General features: G+C 42.4%; 1 protein-coding gene across 5 annotated transcripts in view; it reads right to left on the reverse strand.

Moving 5' to 3' along the window:
• The window catches only part of LOC134355567 (zinc finger protein 76-like), a 101,531-nt gene that overhangs the window by 53,283 nt on the left and 22,467 nt on the right, over positions 1-25,781 (reverse strand). For all 5 annotated transcript variants that reach the window (XM_063065613.1, XM_063065610.1, XM_063065611.1 and 2 more), the window contains exons 2-4: positions 17,780-17,865; positions 16,373-16,453; positions 14,850-14,930 (exon numbers count right to left, since the gene is read on the reverse strand). In XM_063065613.1, the coding sequence (XP_062921683.1) occupies positions 14,850-14,930; positions 16,373-16,453; positions 17,780-17,852 (235 nt within the window). In that variant the 5' untranslated portion in view covers positions 17,853-17,865. The remainder of the gene's footprint in view (positions 1-14,849; positions 14,931-16,372; positions 16,454-17,779; positions 17,866-25,781) is intronic.

A 25,781-nucleotide genomic window follows, 5' to 3' on the forward strand; every position in this document is an offset into this window, starting at 1 on the left:
CCATATTTTCTCCAGTCCTGCCAAAGGGTTTCAGCCCGAAACATTGACTGTACTCTTTTTTCCTAGATGCTGCCTGGCCTTGCCGAGTTCCTCCAGCATTTTGTATGTGTTGGTTGGAATTTCAGCATCTGCAGATTTTCTCTTGCTTGCAACAACTTATCACATTGGTTGGCATCACTATAGCCACATCTTGGATTTACCTTTACAGTCAGAGTCATGAAGTCATAGAGAAGTACATCTAGTCCATGCCAAAACAATTTAAGCTGCCTACTCCCATCAACCTGCACTGGCACCATAGCTCTCTAAAGCCCTACTATCCATGTACCTATCCAAACTTCTCTTAAATGTTGAAATCCAGCTCGCATGTACCACTTGTGCTGGCAGCTCATTCTACATTCTCATGACCTTCTGAGTTAAGTTTCCTCTTATGTTCCCCTTAAATTTCTCACCTTTTACCATTAACCCATGACCTCTGGTTGTAGTCCCACCCAACCTGAGTGGAGAAAGCCTGCTTGCATTTACCCTATCTATACCCCTCACAATTTCGTATACCTCTATCAAATCTCCTCTCAATCTTCTAAGTTCCAAAAAATACAGTTCTAACCTATTCAATCTTTACTTAAAACTCAGGTCCTCCAGTCCCAGCAACATCCTTGTAAAATTTCTCTGTACTCTTTCACCCTCATTTATATCTTTCTTGTAGGTAGGTGACCGAAATTGCACACAATACTCCAAATTAGGCCTCACCAACATCTTCTACAACTTCAACATAACATCCCATCTCCTGTACTCAATACAATCATTTATGAAGGCCAATGTGCCAAAGGTTTTCTTTATGTCCCTGCCTACTTGTGACACCACTTTCAATTAATTATGGACCTGTATTCTCAAATCCCTTTGTTCTCCAACACTCGCTAGTGCCCTACTGTTCACTGTGTAAATCCTACCCTGGTCAGTCCTACCAAAGTGCAAAACCTTGCACTTGTCTGCATTAAATTCCATCTGCCTTTATCCAGCTGATGCAGATCCCTCTACAAGCCATGATGACCTTCCTCACTGCCACTACACCCCAATCTTGGTGTCATTCACAATTTTGCTCATCCAGTACACCACATTATCATCCAGATCATTGATATAAATGACAAATAACAAGGGCCCAGCACTGATCCCTGTAGCACTCCACTAGTCACAGGCCTCCAGTCAGAGGAGCAACCCTCTACTATCAGCCTCTGGCTTTTCCCACAAAGCCAATGTCTAATCCGACTTGTTTGCGTCTAATCCGACTTACTACCTCATCCTGAATGCCGAACAACTGAACCTTCTTGACCAGACTCCCATGCAGGACCTTGTCAAATACCTTACTCAGGTCCATGTAGGCAACATCCATTGCCTTGTCTTCATCCACTTTCCTGGTAACTTCCTCAAAAAACTCTAAGATTGATTAGACATGACCCACCATGTACGAAGCCCTTCAGTCCTTCAGAATACCTTCCAATAACTTTCCCCACAAGTGCTGTCAGACTCATTGGCCTATTATTTGCTGGTTTATGTTTAGAGCCCTTCTTCAACAGCGGAACAACACTGGCTACCCTCCAATCCTCTGGTACCTTCCCTGTCGATTTAAGTATCTCTGCTAGGGCCCTGACAATTCCTGCACTTGCTTCTTGTAGGGTCCAAGGAAACTTTATCAGGACTAGGCCCAAGTGCTAGGGTAAGGAAATAATAGGCTTGTAGAGTTGTCTCCTCCCCACGCAAAGATGAACTCACAGTGACAATGAATGCTCACTTTCCATGCAAATCTTATCATTGCTAAGACTGGTATATTTGGCCACATCCAACTTTACATGATTGCTGTAGGATTCTCCCAAGGGTGAAATTGTGCAGATACCAGGGCCTTTACAGTTGTACTATACATTGGTATCAGAGCAATTCTTTCTCCATTTTTGATAGCCCTATCTTTCTGTCTTCAAACAAAATCCTGCAATTTCAACTGTATGCAATGATTTAAGGAAAACTGCATCAACAAATGCATAAAGCAAAGATTAAATCAATGCAGAAATTGGCACATTTTCTAATCATGTTGATACCATATTAAGAGTCACCATTTCAGCATGGTAACAAAAATCTGTAACTAACCCAGGTTCAATTCCTGATGGTCAGTGCAGACTGTGAGGAGTTGTATATTCTCCCTGTCCCTGTCTTCTGGGTGCTCTGGTTTCCTTCCATATTTCAGAAGGGTACAGGACGGTAGGTAATGGGTCACTGTAAATTGTCTCTCGTGTGTAGGTGCACAGTAAAATCCAGACAGGAAAGGTGGTGAGAGTTGATGGAAATATGGGGCACAACGGTAGCATAGTGATCACAGCATCGCGATTACGGCTCGGGGCATCAGAGTTCAGAGTCGAATCCCAGTGTCCTCTGTGAGAAGTTTGTATGTCTTCCCCATAGAATGCACGGGTTTTCTCTGGGTGCTCCGGTTTCCTCTCAGTCTGGTCAGTAAGTTAATTGGTCACTGTACATGCATAAACTCACGATTAGGCAAGGGTTAAATCAGGGATTGCTGGGCGGCATGGCTCAAAAGGCCGGGAGGGCCTATTTCGCGTTGTATCTCTAAATATATAACAATATGTGCCAGGGAACGATTAATTTAAAAATGGGTGCTTGATGGCTGGCATGAATTCTGTGGACCAAAAGGCCCGATTCTGTGCTATCTCTGCTTATAACTAAAATTTAATTAAAATCCTTTCATTTAACACAAGGTGAAAAGAGACATTAAAATGCAAAGGGCATGCATTATTGGACTCAAATATCACTCCAGTTTAATAAAAAAAAGATTGCAAGTCATTAAATGGCAGGAAATATAGAGCCAGGTTCAAGAATGGTTACCTCTCTTAACCACTTGTATTTTGAACCAGCTGGCACAAGCCTACACACTGGGGTTTAGCAACAGAATGACTAATTTGATCATTCTGCATTAAAATAGGACCTTGATTTGTTGTTCCAATTGCATTATACAGTCACAGAACACTACAGCACAGAAGCAGGCCCTTTGGCCCATCTAGTCCATGCTGAACTATTAATCAGCCTAGTGCCATCGACCTCCATACCCATCCCAACCATGTACCTATCCAAATTTCTCTTAAATATTGAAATCAAACCTGAATCCACCATTTCAGCTGGAAGCTCATTCCATACGCTCACACCCTCTAAGTGAAGAAGATCCCCCCCATATTCCTCTCAAATATTTCGCCTTTCAACCTTGATCCATGACCTCTAGTTCCAGTCTCACCCAGCCTCTGGAAAAATCCTGCCTTGCATTTACCCAATCAATACACCCCATTCTCCTACTTTATAGGGATTAAAATTCTTCTACTCTCTAGGGAATGAAATCCTAACCTATTCAACCTTTCCCTAGAACTCAGGTCCTCAAGTCGCAGCAACATCCTTGTAAATTTTCTCTGTACTCTTTCAATCTTATTGCTATCTTTCCTGTGGGTGGGTGACTAGAACTGCACACAATACTCCAAATTAGGCCTCACCAACACGGAACATAGAAGAGTACAGCGCAGAAACAGGCCATTCGGCCCACAGTGTTGTGCCTAACCAGCTAAAAATCAAATCATAAACACCCAAACACTAATCCATCCTACCTACACCACGGTCATTTCCCTCCATCCTTCTTATATACATGTGCCTGTCCATACATCTCTTAAAAGCCTCTAATGTATTTGCTTCTACCACCATATTCCAGCCGTCTACAACTCTCTGACATCCCCCTTAAACCAAATCCCTCTCACTTTCTACCTATGCCTCGCATAATCTCGTAGACGTCTACCATATATCCCCTCAGCCTCTGCCGGTCCAGAGAAAACAACACAAGTTTATCTATCTTCTTGCAATAACCTCTAAACCAGGTAGCATCCTCTTCTGCACCCTCTCCTACACCTCAAGATCCTTCCTATAGTTGGGTGACCAGAACTGTACACAATGTGGCCTAAGCAGAGTTTTATAAAGTTGTAACATAACCTCCTGACTTTTTAACCACCTTACCGATCTGTGTAGCTGTGAACTTGGATCTCAAGATCTCTCTGCTCAGCAACACTGCTAAAGACTTTGCCCTCGACAGTATACTGTCTCCTTGCATTTGCCTTACCAAAGTGCAACACCTCACATTTATCTAAGTTGAACTCCATTTGCCATTTCTCAGCCCATATCGGCAATTGTCTATATTGTGCTGTATCCTTTGCCAGTCTTCTACACTATCCACAACTCCACCAATCTTGCTATCACCCAGTCTTGGCATCAAATTTACTAACTCACCCATCTACATTTTCATCCAGGTCATTTATACACATTACAAATAGCAGAGGTCACGGCACAGATCCCTGCGGAACTCCACTAATTACAGACCTCCAGTTTGAATAAGTCCCTTCAACCACTACCCTCTGTCTTGTACGTGCAAGCTAGTTTTGAATTCAGTCAATTCGCCATGGATCCCATGCATCTTAACCTTCTGGATTAGTAAACACGAGGAATTCTGCAGTTGCTGGAAATTCAAGCAACACACATCAAAGTTGCTGGTGAACGCAGCAGGCCAGGCAGCATCTCTAGGAAGAGGTACAGTCGACGTTTCGGGCTGAGACCCGAAACGTCGACTTCTGGATTAGCCTCCCATGAGGGACTTTGTCAAACACTTTACTAAAATCCATGCAGACAGCATCCACTGCCCTACCCTCATCAAACTCTTTTGTCCCCTTGTCAAATAACTCAATCAAGTTGGTAAGACACAACCTGCCACACACAAAGTCATGCCGGCTCTCCCTAATTAGACCATGGGTTTCTAACTGCTTATACATCCTATCCCTAAGAACTTTTCCCAGCAATTTTCCTACAACTGACTTCAGTTCCCAGGATTTTCCTCTTGTTCGCTTCTCAAACAGAAGTCCAACACTAGCCACTCGCCAGTCCTCCAGTACCTCGCCTGTGGCTAGAGAGGACACAAAGATGCTTTGCTGCTCAAGGGCCCAGCAATCTCACCTCTTGCCTTCTTCAATGCACTGGGATAAATCTTATCAGGTCCTAGGGACTTATCCACCTTAATACTCCTCAGCAGGCCCAACACTTCCTCCTTCTTGACCTCTAAATGCCCTAATGTATTAATGATCTCCTGATCCTCCATTTCCTTTTCCTTGGTGAATACTGAAGCAAAGTACTCATTAAGTACCTCACTCACATTCTCTGCATCCAAGCAAATGTTACCCCCTTTTTCGTTGACAGGCTGCACCTTCTCCCTAGTTATCCTTTTACTCTTGATGTATGTATAGATTGCCTTGGAATTCACCTTAATCCTACTTGCCAAGGACTTCTCATGGCCCATCCTGCTTTTCCTAATTCTTTAGTTCTTTTCTGGCTTCTTTAGACTCCTCATGTGCTTCGTTTGATCCTGACTTCTGAAGCTATACATCTTTTCTTTTTGATTCTTGACTAAATTCATCACCTCTCTGGACATTAGATTAGATTAAATTATGAGGACACTCAGTCCTCGTTCATTGTCATTTAGAAATGCATGCATGCACTAAGAAATGATACAATGTTCCTCCAGAATGATATCACAAAAAAAAGGACAAACCAAAGACTAACACTGACAAGACAACATAATTATAACATATAGTTACAGCAGTGCAAAGCAATACCATAATTTGATAAAGAGCAGACCATGGGCATGGTAAGAAGTCTCAAAGTTTCGATTGACTCCCGATAGTCCCCGATAGCAGGCGGCAGAAGGGAGAAACTCTCCCTGCCATAAACCTCCAGGCGCCAACAAATGTCGATGCATTGGAAGCACCCGACCCCAGCTGACTCTGAGTCTGTCCAAAAACTTCGAGTTTCTGACCAGCCCTTCGACACCAAGCACCATCTCTGCTGAGCACTTCGACCCCGTCCCGGCCGCCAAGCAATAAGCAAAGCCGAGGACTCAGGGCCTTCCCCTCCAGAGATTCTGGATCACGCAGTAGCAGCGGCAGCGAAAAATGCATTCCAGAAGTTTCTCCAGATGTTCCTCCATTCTCTCACGTCTATCTCCATCAAATCAGGATTATGCACAGCACCCTACTTGACAGATTACAGATATCATTCACCGGAGTGGCCGCGCAAGCTGCGTCACGCCGCCATCTTCTCCTCCTCCTTCATCCAAGGTTCTCTTATCTTTCCTTCTAACAGGAAGATACCTTTCCTGTACTCTGTGCAATTGATCTTTAAACACCCTCCATGTGTCTGATGTGGACTTGCCAGAGAATTGCTGTTCCCAATTAATGCTTCTCAGGTCCTGCCTAATGCCCTCATAATTTGCCCGACTCCAATTTAAAACTTTCCCACAAAGACCATACCTATCCTTATCTACAGCTATCCTGAAAGTTAAGGAGTTGTGTCACTGTTCCCTAACCGTTCATCCACTGAAAGGTCAGTCACCTGGTCAGGCTCATTAACCAACACCAGGTCCAGTACAATCCCTCCTCACATTGGACCATCAACATACTGATTCAAGAAACCTTCCTGGATACATTAACAAATTCAACCCATCTAAAACCCCTTACACTAAGAAGGTCCCAGTTTATACTAGGGAATTTGAAACCCCCCCCATGACAACAACCCTATTATTTTTACACATTTCCTTAATCTGATAACATATCTGTTCCTCAATGTCCTACAGGCTATTAGGGGGTCTGTCGTGCCATCCAATCAGTGTGATTGCACTCTTCCTCTTCCTGAGTTCCACCCAAATGGACTCAGTATCTGACCCTTCCATTATGTCTCCTGAGTGCAGCTGTGATATTGTCCCTGATTGATAGTATACCTCCCACCTGCCTCTTTTACCTCCTTCTCTATCTTTTCTAAAACTTCAGAAACCTAGCATATTAATCACCCATCCCTGCCCCTCTCTCAGCCAAGTTTCAGTAATGGCTACCACGTTGAAGTTCCATGTACTGGTCCATGCTCTAAATTCATCACCCTTACCCATAGTATTCCTGGCATTAAAATATATACACTTCAAACTATCTGACCCATCAGACCAATTATTTTGATTTTGCCTTTCAATACTTTCCCTGACATTTACCTTCCAGTCCAATCCTTTCCTTACTAGTTTAAACTCTCCCGAGTAGCTTTTGCAAACCTCCTGGCAAGAACATTGTTTCTCCTCCAGTTCAGATGCAGCCAGTCCCTGTTGTACAGGGCACCCCCTCCCCAGAAAAGGTTCCAATGATCCAAGAACTTGAAACCCTGCCCCCTGCATCATCTCCACAGTCACTCATTCATCTGTGCTATCACCCCATTCCTACCTGCACTAACCCATGGCACAGGGAGTTTTCCGGAATTTACTACCTTGGAGGTCCTTCTTTTCAGCCTCTTTCCTAACTCTATATACTCACTGCGTAGGACCTCTTTCCCTTTTCTGCCTAACTCATTGGTGCCAATATGCACCACGACCTCTGGCTGTTCACCCTTCCCCCTTGAGAATTCCTGCAGCCACTCCAATACATCATGGACCCCAGCATCCAGAAGGCAACACACCATCCTGGTGTCTCTTTTGCAGCCACAGAATCCCCTTTCTGTCCCCCTAAAATTCGAGTCCCCTATAACTACCGCACTGCCTGACTTTACCCTTCCCTGCTGAGGCTGAGAGCTGCCACAGTGCCATCAGACTGGCTGCTGCTGCTGTGATCTAGTGGGTCATCCCCTCGAGCAGTATTCAAAGGGGTATACTTATTGCTGAAATGAATAGCCACAGGGGAACCCTGCACTGAATTCTCAATCCCCTTAGCTCTCCTGGTAGTCACCCATCTACTGTCCAAAGCCTGTACTCTGGGTATGACTGCCTCTTGAACAGTCTCATCTACAATATCTTTGGCCTCCCAGATGACCCTGAGTACATCCAACTCCAGTTCCAACTCCTTGACCCGGTCAGTTAGACGCTGAAGTTGGGTGCACTTTCCACAGATGTATTCATCAAGGAAACCATCCCGAATTCCTACATCTGACAGGAGAAGCACTCCATCCTGACTATACCAAAAAAAGAAAAAGGCTTGCCTCTTCTTAACTGTGCTTTCACCTGTTCTCGCTGAAACCTGTTAAGCCAAAGCCTTTGCACTCTATCACTAGCACACTCCGACAATGACTGCTCCAGTTAAGCCTACTCTCCTTTTACTTGCAACTGAGGTTAAGCCTCTGATGCCAAAAACTCCCATGCCTGTGCAGTCCAAAATGACTGGCCTTGTCTGAATCTGGTCCTTTTATCTCTTCTCCTGACTTCCGTAGGGTTCTCACCCAATACACACTCCTCTCACCTGAGCTGCCGAGAAAAAAAATAGGGAAAAAAAATCTTATGCAACTTCAACATAACATCCCAACTCCTGCATTCAGAAGAATCAGAATCAGATTTATTATCACCAGCATGTGACGTGAAATTTGTTAACTTAGCAGCAGCAGTTCAATGCAATACATAATCCAGCAGAGGAAAAAAAAAATTATTTTATTAAATAAAATAAAAATAATAAATAAACATGTTAATCAATTACATATATTGAATAGATTTAAAAAAGTGCAAAAACAGAAATACTATATATGAAAAAAAAGTGAGTTAGTGTTAAAAGATTCAATGTCCATTTAGGAATCGGATGGCAGAGGGGAAGAAGCTGTTCCTGAATCGCTGAGTGTGTGCCTTCAGGCTTCTGTACCTCCTACCTGATGGTAACAGTGAGAAAAGAGCATGCCCTGGGTACTGGAGGTCCTTAGTAATGGACGCTGCCTTTCTGAGACATCACTCCTTGAAGATGTCCTGGGTACTTTGTAGGCTAGTGCCCAAGATGGAACTGACTAGATTTACAACCTTCTGCAGCTTCTTTCAGTCCTGTGCAGTAGCCCCCCCCCCCAACCACCACCACCACACAGTGATGCAGCCTGTCAGAATACTCTCCACGGTATAACAATAGAAGTTTTTGAGTGTATTTGTCGACATACCAAATCTCTTCAAACTCCTAATAAATATAGCCGCTGTCTTACCTTCTTTATAAGTACATCGATATGTTGGGACCAAGTTAGATCCTCAGAGATCTTGACACCCAGGAACTTGAAACTGCTCACTCTCTCCACTTCTGATCCCTCTATGAGGATTCGTATCTGTTCCTTCGTAATACCCTTCCTTAAGTCCAAAATCAGTTCTTTTGTCTTACTGACGTTGAGTGCCAGATTGTTGCTGCAACACCATTCCACTAGTTGGCATATCTCACTCCTGTACACCCTCTCATCACCACCTGAGATTCTACCAACAATGATTGTATCGTCAGCAAATTTATAGATGGTATTCGAGCTATGCCTAGTCACACAGTCATGTGTATATAGAGAGTAGAGCAGTGGGATAAGCACACACCCCTGAGGTGCGCCAATGTTGATTGTCATCGAGGAGATGTTATCACCAATCCGCACAGATTGTGTTCTTCCAGTTAGGAAGTCAAAGCTCCACTTGCAGAGGGAGGTACAGAGGCCCAGGTACTGCAACTTCTTAATCAGGATTGTGGGAATGATGGTATTAAATGTGAGCTATAGTCGATGAACAGCATCCTGACATAGGTGTTTGTGTTGTCCAGGTGGTCTAAAGTCGTGTGGAGAGCCATTGAGATTACATCTGCCATTGACCTATTGTGGCGATAGGCAAATTGAAATAGGTCCAGGTCCTTGCTAAGGCAGGAGTTCAGTCTAATGACCAACCTCTCAAAGCATTTCATCACTGTCGATGTGAGTGCTACCGGGCAATAGTCATTAAGGCAGCCCACATTATTCTTCTTAGGCACTGGTATAACTGTTGCCTTTTTGAAGCAAATGGGAACTTCCGCCTGTAACAGTGAAAGGTTGAAAATGTCCTTGAATACTCCCATTAGTTGGTTGTCACAGGTTTTCAGAGCCTTACCAGGTACTCCATCGGGACCTTCCGCCTTGCAAGGGTTCACTCTCTTTAAAGGCAGCCTAATGGCGGCCTCTGAGACAGAGATCACAGGATCATCAGGTGCAGCAGGGATCTTCACAGTTGTAGTTGTGTTCTCCTTTTCAAAGTGTGCATAGAAGGCATTGAGTACATCTGGTAACAAAGTATCGCTGCCATTCATGCTATTGGGTTTTGCTTTGTAGGAAGTAATGTCTTGCAGACCCTGCCAGAATTGCCGTGCATACGATGTCACCTCCAACCTCATTCACCTTTGTCTCTTCACCCTTGAAATAGCTCTCCGCAATTCATGCCTGGTTTTCTGGTATAGGCCGGGGTTGCCAGATTTGAATGCCACAGATCTGGCCTTCAGCAGACGACATACCTCCTGGTTCATCCTTGGCTTTTATTTTGGGAATGTACAGTAAGCCTTTGTGGGCACACACTGATCCACACAGATTTTAATGAAGTCGGTAACAACTGCAGCATACTCATCCAGGTGCAAAGATGAATCCCTGAATACAGTCCAGTCCACTGATTCAAAGCAGTCCTGTAGACGCTCCTGTGCTTCCCTTGTCCAAACCTTCTTGGTCCTCACTGCTGGAGCTGCAGTCTTCAGTCTCTGCCTATACTCAGGGAGTAGAAGTACAGCTAGGTGATCAGACTTCCCGATGTGAGGGCGTGGAACAGCACAGTAGGCATTCTTGATGGTGGGGTAGCAATGGTCCAGTGTGTTGTTTCCTCTGGAATTGCAAGTGATCTGTTGATGGTAGTTGCTTAGTTATTTTTTCAGACTGGTCTGGTTAAAATACGTTGATTTATGAAGGCAAATGTATCGAAATCTCTTGACGATCTTATCTAATGTGACGCTACTTTCGAAGAATTATGGACCTGTATTCCCAGACGCTCTGTTCTACTGCACTCCTCTGTGCCCCAGCACTCACCGTGTAAGTCCTCTCTGGTTTGTCCTCCCAAAGTGCAACTCCTCACACGTGTCAGCATTGAATTCCATCTGCCATTTTTCCAGCTCGTCCATATACCACTGCAAGCTTTAATAGCCTTCCTCACTGTCCACCACACCCCAATCTTGGTGTCTTCCACAAATGTGCTGTTCTAGTTTACTATATTATAATTCAGATGACAAACAAAAACAGACCCAGCACCAATTCCTTCAGCACACCACTTGTCACAGGTTTCCAGTCAAGAGGCAACCATCCACTATTACTCTCTGATTTCTTCTGAAAAGCCAATGTCTGATCCAATTTACCACCTCATCCTGAATGCCAAGCAACTGAATCTTCTTGACCAACCTCCCATGTGACACGTTGTCAAAGGAATTGCTGAAGTCCATGTAGACAACATCCACTGCTTTGCCTTCATCAACTTCCCTGGTAACTTCCTCAAAAAACTCTATAAGATTGATTAAACATGACCTACCACACATAAAGCTATGCTGACCATCCCTAATCAGTCCCCGTCTAGCTGAATACTTATATATCTGATACTTTAGAAAACCTTCCAATATCTAATCCTCTCCTGATGTCAGGCTCAGTAGAGGGTAAGATAAATCTATGGCTTATTTTTACGAGGGGTGATGGCCGGCTGGTGGCACAGTGGCATCAGTGCTGGACCTTGGAGCGAAGGCTCCCAAGTTCGAATCCAAGTCGGGTCACCCCCCGAGCACGCTTTCCATCCATGCCGGGTTGAGCGTCCAGCTAGCCACTCGGCCTCATAAAAAAAAAAGGGTCGAGTCAGGAGAGTTCATACTGTGACCCGGGTAATCCGAAAGGAGACCAATCCTGACACCACTTGCCAGACAAGAATAGCTGACTGTCTGGTGCAACACGCTTAAAAAAAAGAAGAGGGGTGATTGATAAGTTCGTGGCCTAAGGTAGAAGGAGTCAATTTTAGAAAACCTAGCACATTTATTTTTCAACATAGTCCCCTCCTACATTTACACACTTAGTCCAGCGGTCATGGAGCATACGGATACCTTCTTTGTAGAAGTGGTCCACAGCAGGGGTGATTGATAAGTTCGTGACCTAAGGTAGAAGGAGATGAGTTATACAGGTCTCATTACATGCACATGTAGTTCAACTCTTTGAGTGATTATGCAGAAAGTTTGAAGTTAATAATTCATCTCCTTCCACCTTAGGCCACGAACTTATCAATCACCCCTGCTGTGGACCACTTTCTGGAAGTCCAAGATGCCGACTTCTACAAAGAAGGGATCCGTATGCTCCACGACCGCTGGACTAAGTGTGTAAATGTAGGAGGGGACTATGTTGAAAAATAAAGGTGCGAAATTTTCTAAAATTGACTCCTTCTACCTTAGGCCACGAACTTATCAATCACCCCACATACAGCCTTGCTTACACAAAGGAACAGCATTAGCAATACTCCAATCCTCCGGCATCTCACCTGTTACTAAGGACATTTTAAATATCTCTGTTGGAACCCCTGCAATTTATGTACTTGCCTCTCACAAGGTTTGAGGGAACACCTTGTTAGGCCCTGGCAATTTATCCACACTAATTTGCCTCAAGACAGCAAACACCGGTTTGTCTGTAATCTGTATACGAAACATGACCTCTCTGCTGTTTTGACTCACTTCTATAGATTCTCTGTCCATCTCCTGAGTAAATACAGATGCAGAAAATCTATTTAAGATATCTCCCATCACTTCCGGCTCCATGCATAGAAGTTCACTTCAATCTTGAAGAAGAGAAATTTTGTCCTTTATTTACTTATGTTTAAATAAATAGCACTGAGTAGGCACTTCTGGTCCTTTGAGCCACGCCCTGGACAAACCCATTTAACTCTAACCTAACCACGGGACAATTTAAAATGACCAATTAACCTACCCGGTGTGTCTTAGAGCTGTGGGAGGAAACCTGAGGACCAAGAGAAAAGTCATGCATTCCACAGGGAGGATGTACAGAGACTCCTTACAGAACAGCACTGGAATTGAACTCCGAACTTCGAAACACCCAAGCTGTGATAGTGTCACACTAACTGCCACGCTACGGTGGTGTCCTTTGCTATCCATTTGCTCTTAATATATATGTAGAGCTCGTCCACCTTTGGTCCCCACCTGGTGCTCAGCTCTCACCTGTGGCTCCAAGTAGCTGTAACATGCGCAGCGGCCACACCCTGGTAAACCGTCTTGGCAGACGGGCCAAACCATGTGACGGTAGCTGACGGGTCTTTGACCCTCAGTGAGGTAGGGGATCTGTCTATCTCAGCGTGTGAAGTCTGGCCCTGGCAGATTGAGCGGAGGAGACCGATTAATGGTCCAACAGTCCAGGCCCAGCAGGCGTTGTGGAGCGCTAAGAGCACGACAAGACACTTAGACGTCCTGGTCATCCACTGCAGCAGGAGAGGTATCCAGCCGTAATGGTTGCCCGTGCCACTGGATCACGGTCTCTTCTGCCGAGAGTGGGATTGCCCCTGTGCAACGGCTGTTCCACTTAAAACTCCATCACACACAGGTTTCAAGTGTCTTCTTCGAATCTGAAGGACTACCACTATATGTAGAAGCCCTCATACCTTCTTTTTGTCCTCCTGACTTCCTTCTTAAGTGTTCTTTTACATTTCTTTTTAGTAAAAAGTTAAGTTTGTGTTTTTCTTGTGAATGGTACTTACATGATGCTATGTGCCTGTCATGGTGCTGCAAGTAAGTTTTTCATTGCACCTGTGCATACATGGACTTATGCATATGAGAATCAACTCTTCGAACAAAACAGAAGCATGCATTCTGTCTTTCACAGTTTCAGACTGTCTCAAAACAATTCAGTTAATCAATTACTTCTATATTGCTGGGACTGGGACTGTCATAATGTAAGAAAACCAATAAGTACCCCAAAACTTACAAGCATTATAGCTTTAAGTAAAAAAGTACAGAATTTGGATACACAGAAAACAATTATCAACTGTCTCTTTTAGACCAACTTAAAAATGCTTGTTTTTTAATAACCCAACAAATTGATGATGAAATATTCTACTGCCAAGAAACTAATGACAATCTTTCCTAATAATACGTTAAAAATGTGGGGTGCTTTATGTTCCATTACATCTCACGACAACATACCAAGGACCAGCTGTATAATGACATATGAGATGATGCTTTGGTAAAAAGAGCATACAGTGCAAGGAAGAATTTGTTCTTATAATAACTGTTTTTCATCTTTTACTTCTCTGCAAATCTAACTATTACAAATTGTAAAACCCACTCAATGTGTATGAAATATCAGCAAAATTCACTTATTATACCAGTTCTAAAGGTCTATACGAGTTCTATTCCAGTTCTAAATAGTCATGGAGTATCAATTATTTCCTCTTAACCTATTGGTTATTGCCTGCATTTTCTGTTTTGGTTTGTCTAATTTCATGAACCCCTGTCCTTTCATCCAGGATATCAGAACAGTGCACATCAAATTTGTCAATAATTAGATATTAAAATAACAAAAATAAATACAACTGAATTCTTAATTATCTACACTTCCAGTATTTTGTAATCTGCTTTCATTGTGAGAAATGAGATCAAATGCAGAACCTTCAATTACCTAATGTAATTGTAATAACTAATCAGAAACTGCAAGAACTCATTATTTCTACTTTATTTAATTCTCGGAGTCCTGAATTTTGTTACTACATGTAAATGTGCATATCTGTATCTTCTCCTGTGTTTGATTGTAATGTTACTGAGTTGAATGTTTGATTGTAATGTTACTGAGTTGAATGTTTGATTGTAATGTTACTGAGACGAATGTTTGATTGTAATGTTACTGAGACGAATGTTTGATTGTAATGTTACTGAGATGAATGTTTGATTGTAATGTTACTGAGAGGAATGTTTAATTGTAATGTTACTGACCTTTAGGAGTGTGATGGATGTATGCAGTGCTGCCATCTTCCAGCTGAATAGCCTGCCCATCTTCAAATGGGACAGATTCACCTGAAATGTTATGTCAAAATCAATAAGGATTAATAAAAAAGTTGCTGTAGATCTGAAATAAAAATACAAGATGCTGGAGGTATTCAAAGGGTCAGGCAGCACCCGAATATAGAAAAAAGGTAAAATTTCAAGTTTATTTAAACATCTTTGAAACTGGCATCTAGCTTACAGTTTCAGAAGTACCAATTGAACAATCCTAATCTCCACTGCCACCCTGCATCTCCTGACTTCACTCAAAGGCTGGGCAAATAGCCTGTTCCTTTGCAACACACACAAAATGCTGAAGGAACTCAGCAGCCATGGAAATGGATAAACAGTCTATGTTTTGGGCTGAGACTGGAAAGGACAGGGAAAGATGCCAGAATAAAAAGGTGAGAGGAGGGAAAAAAGAAAAGCTAGGAGGTGATAGGTGAAGCCAGGTGAGTGGGGGGGGGGGGTTGAAACTGGGAGGTGGAAAGTGGAAAAGCCAAAGGGCTGGAGAAGGAGGAATTTGATAGAAGAGAGCGGACCATGGAAGAAGGGGAAGGAGGAGGGGAAACAGAGGGAGGTAATAGGCAGGAGAGGAGATGACGTAAGAGGCCAGAGTGAGGGATAGAAGAGGGTAGAGACAAAAAATTACCAGAAAGAGAGACTAAAGTTCATGCCATCAGGTTAGAGACTACCTAGATGGAATAGGAGATGTTGTTCCTCCACCCTGAGAGTGGCCTCATTGTGGTAGAAGAACAGGCTATGGATCAACATGTCGGAATGGCAATGGGGATAGAAATTAAAATGATTTCCTACTGGGAAATTCTGCTTTTTGCCGATGGAGTGGAGGTGCTCAACATTTCCCCACTTTATGTCAGGTCTCACCAATCTGGAGGAGGCTGCATCAGGAGCACCCGATACAGTCAAGGGAAAGATTGTCAAGGGAAACACAGACGGAGTGATCCGTGCAGAAGGCAGAGAGTGGGGAGGTAAAGATGGGTTTGGTGGTAGGATCCCGTTGAAGATGGCGGAGGTTGTGGTGAATGATGTGTTTGATGCAGAGACACTTGGGGAGGTAGGTGAGACAAAAGGAACTTTGTACCTGTTAAGGCGGCAGGAAGTGAGCATGGATGTCCAGGAAATGGAGAGATGGGGATGTGGGTAGCATTAATAATGGAGGAAGGTAAACCCCATTCTTTGAAGGAGGAGAACATACCCGATGTCCTTAAAAGGAACAAATGCAGCGGAGTTGAAGGAATTGAGTAAAGAGAATAGCATTTTTATGGGAGACAGGGTGGAAAAGGGTATAGTCAAGATAGCTGTGGGAATTAGTAAGCTTATAGAAGATATCAGTAGACAGTTTGTTGAAAAGATCAAAAGCATGTGAAGTGTCCTGGATATAGGTGTGAAGGGACTGAACCAAGGGGGATAGAATGGCTATTTTTGGTATAAACAGAGGTCCTGTCTATAATTACCTTTTTGCACTGTAACTTGTTGGATGTAGGCTGTTGTGCCATCCTCCAGCTGAATAGTTTGCCCCTCAACCAACTTTGCATCTGTTAAATATATTTGTAAATTAAAAGGATGTTAAAAAACTGGAAGATAAGCACTCAGCACAAAAAACAAGCACTGAAGTTAGATTATGCAACATTAATACTGAACATGTTCATGTACACTTTTATTTTCGCAGAAATTGTTGCTTTATTGAATTTCAGATGAAATAATTTCAGTCTCACTAATAAAATTATTAAAATTGCACAATATGGCTTTTATTATACGTAGCCTATAATATACAATATCTGCTGATACATTTTAGATTAAGCATATCAAAAATGTAAGAATTTGGATTAATGCTTGCCTCCAGACTCTAAACCCCAATCTAAGTACAACAAAAACAGAAAATGCTGGAAATAATAAGCAGATTAGGCTTTCATTAACAGTAAGAGAAACAGCATCAACATTTCATGTTGGAGACCATTCTTCAGACCCATTCTCTCCCCACACCGGGCCTGTCCCGCTGAGTATTTCCAGCATTTTTGAACTATGCTTTAGACTTCCAGCACATGCATTTTTGTTGATTTCACAACAAAATGTAAATGTTTTTGCCACAGGTACTTAGGCAACGATTATAGTGAAATAGATACAATGTAATAGTTTGTATCAGTCATCTGCTATATCAAATTTTAAAAATTGTAATTTACAAATCATTATGCTAAACTACTTGAAATAATAGTTCATTGTTAAAAGTCTAATTTATCATGGCATGTAACAAAATATATAAAATTACTTCAAGAATTTGTAACTATTGGATGTTGTCACCCACCTCACCCCATTCCTTCCTACAATGTAACATAAATGTAACTAGTAAACAACAGGAAATGTAACTAGTAATATGCATTTGGAAAATACATAGCCTTTACATGTACTCTCTATGTGTACTTCTAGAGTTATGGTAAGTTTCTGGTGACCAGGTGGCTACAAAACTTTGCCTTACTTATATCGTTTGCACCACTAATGACTACTGACCCACTAGTGTGATAGAATCTTAATGGATCTCTAATCTAACAAGCTATTCAGATCAAGAGCTAATTATTGATAGGAATTAAATATTGATCTAATGAGCTTTATGGTAAGCCACTTTCCATGAGCTTCCTTGACCATGTACATCCTATGACACTGTTGAACTATACACTTCTCCTCTTTATGACTTGTGTTCGGGATGAAATCTCCTAATTCACATTGATATGGAGAAGTTTTCCAGTCTCCCACCGCCTCCCATTAACAATTTGGTGGAGTAAGAATTCAAAACTCTGTCCAGACACGTCTCTGTGCTTCATGCTTGGGCAATTTATTTTAATTTTAGTTCATTATTGGGTGCTCACCTTTCAGTGTATGTTGGATGTAGGCTGTAGAGCCATCTGTAAGAGTTACTGCCTGCAGGCTCAGGCTCTCCATCTTTTAGTATAACCTAAAAACAAAAACACAAAACACTATTTTAGTAGTTACAACTGCTGAACAATTTACTTGTTCACTACTTTTAAAAGATAAACCTCAAGAAATGTAATCTAGTGGCACTTAATCACCTAGACAGAAGAGCAGAATTTCAGAGTTGAGGTTAGAGTAAATAATCTCAACACCAAGACAAAGTACAGCAAGTTAAAACGTAGAAGTACAGCAAAGTACCAAGTAAAATTCAATTTGGTGGGAATTAGGGAGAACTCTCCAAAGACTAGAATCGCACTTAAATTTGGGCCACCAGGCTATGCTTTTTCTTCCTGCATACTAACAAGATGACACGTGAGGATCCAGTACAATGCTGATCTCAGGAAATAGATAAAGTTCTATGTCACTGCTTTGAGTTGGTAGACTGGTCCATACTCAAAGACTTAGCACTCAGCCTACATCTCCTCCTCGCTGACGATCCACACTGGTGCACCTCAGGGGTGCGTGCTTATCCCACTGCTCTACTCTCTCTATACCCATGACTGTGTGGCAAGGCATAGCTCAAATACCACCTATAGATTTGCTGATGATACAACCATTGTTGATAAAATCTCAGTGAGGGCATACAGGAGTGAGATATACCAACTGGATGTCGCTTCAGCAACCTTGCGCTCAACGTCAGTAAGACAAAAGAGCTGATAGTGGACTTCAGGAAGGGTAAGACGAAGGAAAACATACCAATCCTCATAGGGGGATCAGAACTGGAGAGAGAGAGCAGCTTCAAGTTCCTGGGTGTCAAGATCTCTGAGGACCTAACCTGGTCCCAACATATCGATGCAGTTATAAAGAAGGCAAGACAGCAACTATGCTTCATTAGGAGTTTGAAGAGATTTGGTATGTTAAAAAATACACTCAAAAATGTCTATAGATGTGCCATGGAGAGCATTCTGACAGGCTTCATCACTGTCTGGTATGGGGGTGTGGGGGCTACTGCACAGGACCGAAAGAAGCTGCAGAGGGTCATAAATTTAGTGGGCTCCATCTTGGGTACTACCCTACAAAGTACCCAGGATATCTTAAAGGAGCGATGTCTGAAAAAGGCAGCATCCATTATTAAGGACCCCCAGCACCCACAGCAAGCCCTTTTCTCACTGTTACCATCAGGTAGGAGGTACAGAAGCCTGAAAGCACACACTCAGCAATTCAGGAACAGTTCTTTCTCCTCTGTCATCCGATTCCTAAATGGACGTTGAACCCATGGACACTACCTCACTTTTTAATATATATTATTTCTGTTTTTTCACGATTTTTAATGTATTCAATATACGCATACTGTAATTGATTTTTAAAATTTACTATATTATGTATTGCATTAATTTGCTGCTGCTAAGTTAACAAATTTAATGACACATGCTGGTGATAATAAACCTGATTCTGATTCTACATGAGCATGACACCACTGTCACGGAGTTTATCAGCAAGTCTGACAATCCAGATGTTCCAAAACTGGAAACGATGGATGAACCATAACAACAGGAATTCTGCAGATGCTGGAAATTCAAGCAACACACATCAAAGTTGCTGGTGAACGCAGCAGGCCAAGCAGCATCTATAGGAAGAGGCGCAGTCGACGTTTCAGGCCGAGACCCTTCGTCAGGACTAACTGAAGGAAGAGTGAGTAAGGGATTTGAAAGCTGGAGGGGGAGGGAGAGATGCAAAATGATAGGAGAAGACAGGAGGGGGAGGGATAGAGCCGAGAGCTGGACAGGTGATAGGCAAAAGGGGATACGAGAGGATCATGGGACAGGAGGTCCGGGAAGAAAGACGGGGGGGGGGGTGACCCAGAGGATGGGCAAGAGGTATATTCAGAGGGACAGAGGGAGAAAAAGGAGAGTGAGAGAAAGAATGTGTGCATAAAAATGAGTAACAGATGGGGTACGAGGGGGAGGTGGGGCCTAGCGGAAGTTAGAGAAGTCAATGTTCATGCCATCAGGTTGGAGGCTACCCAGACGGAATATAAGGTGTTGTTCCTCCAACCTGAGTGTGGCTTCATCTTTACAGTAGAGGAGGCCGTGGATAGACATGTCAGAATGGGAATGGGATGTGGAATTAAAATGTGAACCATAACAACAACTTCTCTCTCACTCAATGTCAACAAGACCAAGGAGCTGATTACTCACTTCAGGAGGAGGAAAACAGAGGTCCATGAGCCAGTCTTCATTGGGGGATCAGAGGAGGAAAAGGTCAGCAACTTTAAATTCCTCGGTGTTATCATTTTGGAGGATCTGTCCAGCATGTAGATGCAATTACGAAGAAAGCACAGCAGCGCCTCTACTTCCTTAGAAATTTGTAAAGTACCAAGTAAAATACAATTCAGTGGGAATTAGGGAGAACTCTTCAAAGACTAGAATTGCACTTAAATGACACAGCATGACATCTCAAACCTTGACAAACTCCTATAGGTGTGTGGTGGAGGGTACATTGACTGATTGCATCATGGCCTGGTACGGAAACACTAATGCCCTTAAACAGAAAAGCTTACAAAAAGTGATGGATACAAATGATATCGTACACAAAGCCCTCCGCACCAGTGAGCACATCTACATGGACTGATGTAGCAGGAAAGCAGCATCCATCATCAAGGTCCCCCAACACCCAGGCCATGCTCTCTTCTCACTGCTGCCATCAGGAAGAAGGTACAAGAGCCTCAGGATCCACACCACCAGGGTCAGGAACAGTTATTACTGCTCAACCATCAGGATCTTGAACCCCCCCAGAGGGGATAACTTCACTAACCCCATCACTAAACTGTTCCCACAATCTACTGACTCATTTTCAATGACACTTCATCTCATGCTCTCGATAGTTATTGCTTATTTATTTATAATTTTTTTTCCTTTTGTATTTGCATAGTTTGTTGTATTTTGCACATCGGTTGTTTGTTCATTCTGTTGGGTGTGGTCTTTCATTGATTCTATTGTGTTTCTTGGATTTACTGTGTATGCCCACAAGAAAACAAGTATCAGGATTGTATATGGTGACATATACGCACAAAGTAATAAACATACTTTGAACTTTGAACCAGAAATTCCACTGAAGTCTAGCACCGCAGTGTTCAAATCAGGTGACTTTGATCTTTACAAGAAATTGAAATATTACCTTTGTAAAGCTATCAAGGATGCTAAGAGAGAATACAAGTCCAAAATATAGTCCCAGACCAGACCAGCCATCAGTTATAACAGTACTTACACACTATAACAGGCTACAAACAAAATCAGGCAACATCACTGACAATAGCACATCCCTTCCCAATGAGCTTAATGCATTCTATGCTCATTCTGAACAGAAGGGGATTGAAATGTCACCAGCAACACACCTGAACCACAGTCGCCAATATGGAAATAAGATCAGTCTTCCAGAGCGTGAACCTGTTAAAGCATCTGGCCCAGATTATATACCTGGCCATGTCCTTAGATCATATGCAGGTATTTTTTTACTTCCTGCTTCAGCTTGAGGTTCCCACTGCTTTGTTCTGAGATTCTCTCCTGCTTTAAGAAGACCACTATCATTCTAGTACCCAAGAAAAGCAAGTAATAAGCCTTAAGGACCACCGCCCAGCAGCTCTGACATCTACCATCACAAAGAGCGTTGAGAGGCTAGTCATTGCATGCACTATCTCCAACCTCCTAGAGAACTTCCACCTACTGCAGTTTGCCTTGCGCTGAATCAGGTCTACAGCGCACATCATCTCCGTAGCCCTACATTTACCTTTGGACAGTGAAGACACCCACATTAGACTAAAGCTCCATTTTCAATACTATAAAGCCATTCAAACTCATCTCCAATCTCCTAAACCCAGGACTCAACACCTCCTTTTGTAACTGGATCCTTGACTTCCTGACCTACCGACCACAAAGAGTACTGATAGGCAGCAACGCTTCCACCACAATTACCCTCAACACTAGCATCCCACAAGGCTGCGTAGTGAGCCATCTATCAAATAGCAATGAGTCAGCGTACAGGAAGGAGACAGAGAGATTAGTGACATGGTGCCACGTCAACAACCTTTCCTTTAATGTTAGCAAGACAAAAGAACTGATCATTGACTTCAGGAAGGGTTTCTCGTGCACATGTTGTTGTTTACATCAATTGTTGAGATTGAGAGAGTTGAACTTTCAAGTTCATAGGATTGAACATCACTAATAGTCTCTTGTGGTCCAACCACATTTAAGTTACGGTCAAGAAACCTCACTCACAATTCTCCTTCCTTAGGAGGCTAAAGAAATTTGCATGTCCCCTTTGATCCTCACCAGTTTTTACTGATGCATCATAGAAACCATCTAACCCGAATACATCATGGCTTGGTATGCCAAGTGCTCCACACGGGAAGGCAAGAAGCTGCAGAGAGTTGTGGACACAGCTCAGCATTTCATGGCGACCAGATTCCTTTTGGTGAACTATACTTCTCACTGCCTCAGTAAAGCAGCCAACATAATCAAAGATCCCACCAACCAGGACATTCTTTCTTCTCCACCCACCCATTGGGCAGAAGATAAAGGCCTGAAAGTCCATACCAACAGGCTCAAAGATAGTTTCCATCCTGCTGTTATAAGACTATTGAATGATCCCCTAGTAAAATAAGGTGGATTCTTGACCTCACAATCTACCTCGTTGTGATCTTGCGCCTTACTGTTTATCTATACTGCACTTTCATTGTAAGGTAACACTTTATTCTGCACTCTGTTACAGTTCAGATTATGATCACAACCATATAAGACTATGATGTGGAAAAGATTCTTCTCTCAAAGGGTTGTGACTATTTGGAGCCCCCAGAAAGTTGGGAAAAGCTGAACCCTTAAATGATTTAAAACTGTGATATATATAGATTTTCAAATGGTAAGGGAATTGAGGGTTACTGAGAGATGGCAGGAAAGTGGATTTGAAGAAACTGGATCAAACTGAATAGTGCAGCAGGACTGAGTAGCTAATGAAGTTCCCCTGTCCCATTGCTAAAGCTCTTATCATTGTATATTTTCAGGAAAGTGCTTAAGTTGGAGGCCAGTCGAGCAGGGACAAGGATTAGGTTACATGGGGAGATTTTGCAGTTGGTGGGTGGCATTGATCAGGTAAGTGGCTTATCAGACAGAGGTACAGGTAGTTAGACATCAGGGCTACTAACTGTTCTGATGTACAAAAATACATCAAGCCAATAGTCATGAATCAAAATTGTAAGCATCTAGTCAAATCCAGTGATTTGGTTTAGCCAAATAATGTTTGCAATTGCTTTGCAGTTTGGGAAGCAATCTATTTTCAGTGGCATGGTGCAGAAAAAAAGTGACGTTATGTGTCCAAATTTCCTCTGATTGGGAATGAAGCTTCCCTAGCCTTTTTTTCACATTTCTGTTCACACTTATTAAATTGGAACAATTAATTTAGTATGGTCCATCAAAAGTAATTAAATGTTTTTCCCATAAATTGCTTTCATTTGCAACTACTTATGAACTTATAGTACGGTACTTTCTGTCTTTTTTACTTCCCACATCCTCTGCTCGATTTGTCTGGCTTGAATGCTTTAGTTATTAATACAGCTTCTCCCCTCCTTTGCTCCGACCCCACAAATAAGAAACAAACACCCACTGATGCAGTGTTATTTTTTTTTATCCTCCACAAATGAAAATCATTGCTTTTCAGAATAAATTACAAAACTGAAGTTGGAGAAATTTGACCCATATCAAGATGATCAGTCATGTTATACACCAGCATGCTTCAGATGTGTAACACTTTGGATGCATGAAGATTGATGTAAATTTTAATGCAATTTATATTTGAAAAAAACATGAAATTTGGCCATTTTTATTTGTTCTAAACAAATCAATATGCACCAATTGTGAAGAATGTTTTCATCGTACTCCTTTAACTGCAACTGCATAATTTAAAGGGAAATTTGGACACAGACTGATTTTTTTTTATATATACTAAAGAAATCATGGGGTCATGGGGTTAGGGCAGGGAAAGTAATAAACAGAAAAAAAATCAGCTATCATCTCATTAAATGAGGGTCTGGATGGTCTACATATCTTATGTTCTCAAAGAATTTCTACAAAGAATTCTGGAATATAGCAGGTGATTCAGAGGGGGGTGTTTAAAATTCACCGGAATTCATTGCCACAGACAGTGATGGCAGCCAAGTCATTGGATATATTTAAAACAAAGGCTCTTGATTAGTAAGGGCATCAAAGCTTATGGGGAGAATGCAGGAGAAAGGAATTTAGAGAGATAATAAATCAGACATGATGGAATGACAGAGCAGATAGAAATAGTCTAATTATGGTCCTACGACTTATGGTCTTGTGGCATGAGAGTTATACTGGCATTTTGCCTCAGTGTTGTCTGTTTTGATTCACTGTACTAGCTGGAGAGTCAGTCCAGGCATGAGAAGGCTAGACAGGTATACCAGTAACTCAAAGGAGCAGGGAAAGAAAAGCTTAGGTCTTCAGACTGTACTCTCCTGTTATGTTCGAGAATCATACTCCTGTGATTAGTTAGAGAATTGTGACTGTCTGCAGACAGGTCTACAATCAAGCATTAGTAACTGGAAAGCTCCGCCCAGAGAACACCATCACCATAAGGTTCTCCTTACTGAATCAGTATACATAGTTGATGCTACATATCCAAGTATGCTGAAAAAAATGTTCCTGGTTCCAGATGAAGCTTTGCAAGAGATTGGCTACAGATCACTCAAACTGCTCTAATTATGTTGTATACTATCTGACAGGTAGAGAAGGCAGCAAGCATTTCAATGTGGATCTGTATCAGCTTTCCCATGTCCGTTCTCCCTTCATGGATCTTACCAAGTCCCAAGAATGGTCTAAGAAGTATAAGAGTGCCAGATGTGGGAAGTGAGTGTTTTTCCTTGCTGAACAACTACAAATTGAAATGATAAATATAAATTTTGGTGGTACATGGCATTGACGGACAAAGTGGCCACCTCATTGGAAGATACATTAAGTTGGTGCTTAGAGAGATGGATGTGGTAAAGGTACAGATCTTTGCATAACTGGAATATCCATCACGTCTACAGCTAAGCCAATCATTACAACCTCTGTCACATTCTCTATCTGGCAGGGGATCCTTGAGTTTTCTGTAATTGGTGGGATCTCCCTCCTGTGATGGGCAACTTTAGCCTGAAAACAAGAGGGAAAGGTTTTTTTCTAAGTGCATATACCTGTGTTGCTGAGATTAGCACTGAAAAATGTTAGAGGGCAGCTGAAGCAATAGCTACTCATTGTGTTAAAGATGTGTGTGTGAGCAGAGGGCTGAAAGGAAGGAGAAAGATGCAGTTCAGTCAGGTTTTTACCTTGAAAGGTCATGGAATTTCTTGCAAAAGTGCTCCCAGCTGGACCTCTGCTGCCACTTTTTAATACAGTTCTAGGTTTTCTCCTGTTACTCCTAGCACACACACCATGTCTCCTGTGCTTTACTCGATCCATCTGGATGTCGAGGGTCACATTGAGAAACATGAAACATGCTCCCTGTACTGCAAAGCCTCTCCAGCAGTTGTCACCAGAGACAAGGTCAACACTTACATTTCTGACAATGCCGCTTGTTAATGAAGTGTTCTTTACCAGATGCTGAAGCTCTGTGCTCAATTAGTGTAGCAACATGCTGGCACTGAATTGCATTAGTGATGGTCAAGACTTGCACAGATACTTTCTTCAGATCTCACAGCTTTGGCATGCCAAAAACCACCTGCTTATTTGCTAACTGATCATGATGAAATCTCACAGCCAATCTATACTAAAATGAATTGGATGTTCAGGATTAGCAGTCACATTTAAGTGCAGTCCAGTTCTCTGGCAATTGTTCTTTAACAATATTTATACTATAAAATACTAGTTGTAATATTTTGTCACAATGTTCAGACCTTATTACATTGTTGAA

The sequence above is a fragment of the Mobula hypostoma genome, chromosome 13 (assembly GCF_963921235.1).
Source record: "Mobula hypostoma chromosome 13, sMobHyp1.1, whole genome shotgun sequence".
Taxonomy (NCBI): domain Eukaryota; kingdom Metazoa; phylum Chordata; class Chondrichthyes; order Myliobatiformes; family Myliobatidae; genus Mobula; species Mobula hypostoma.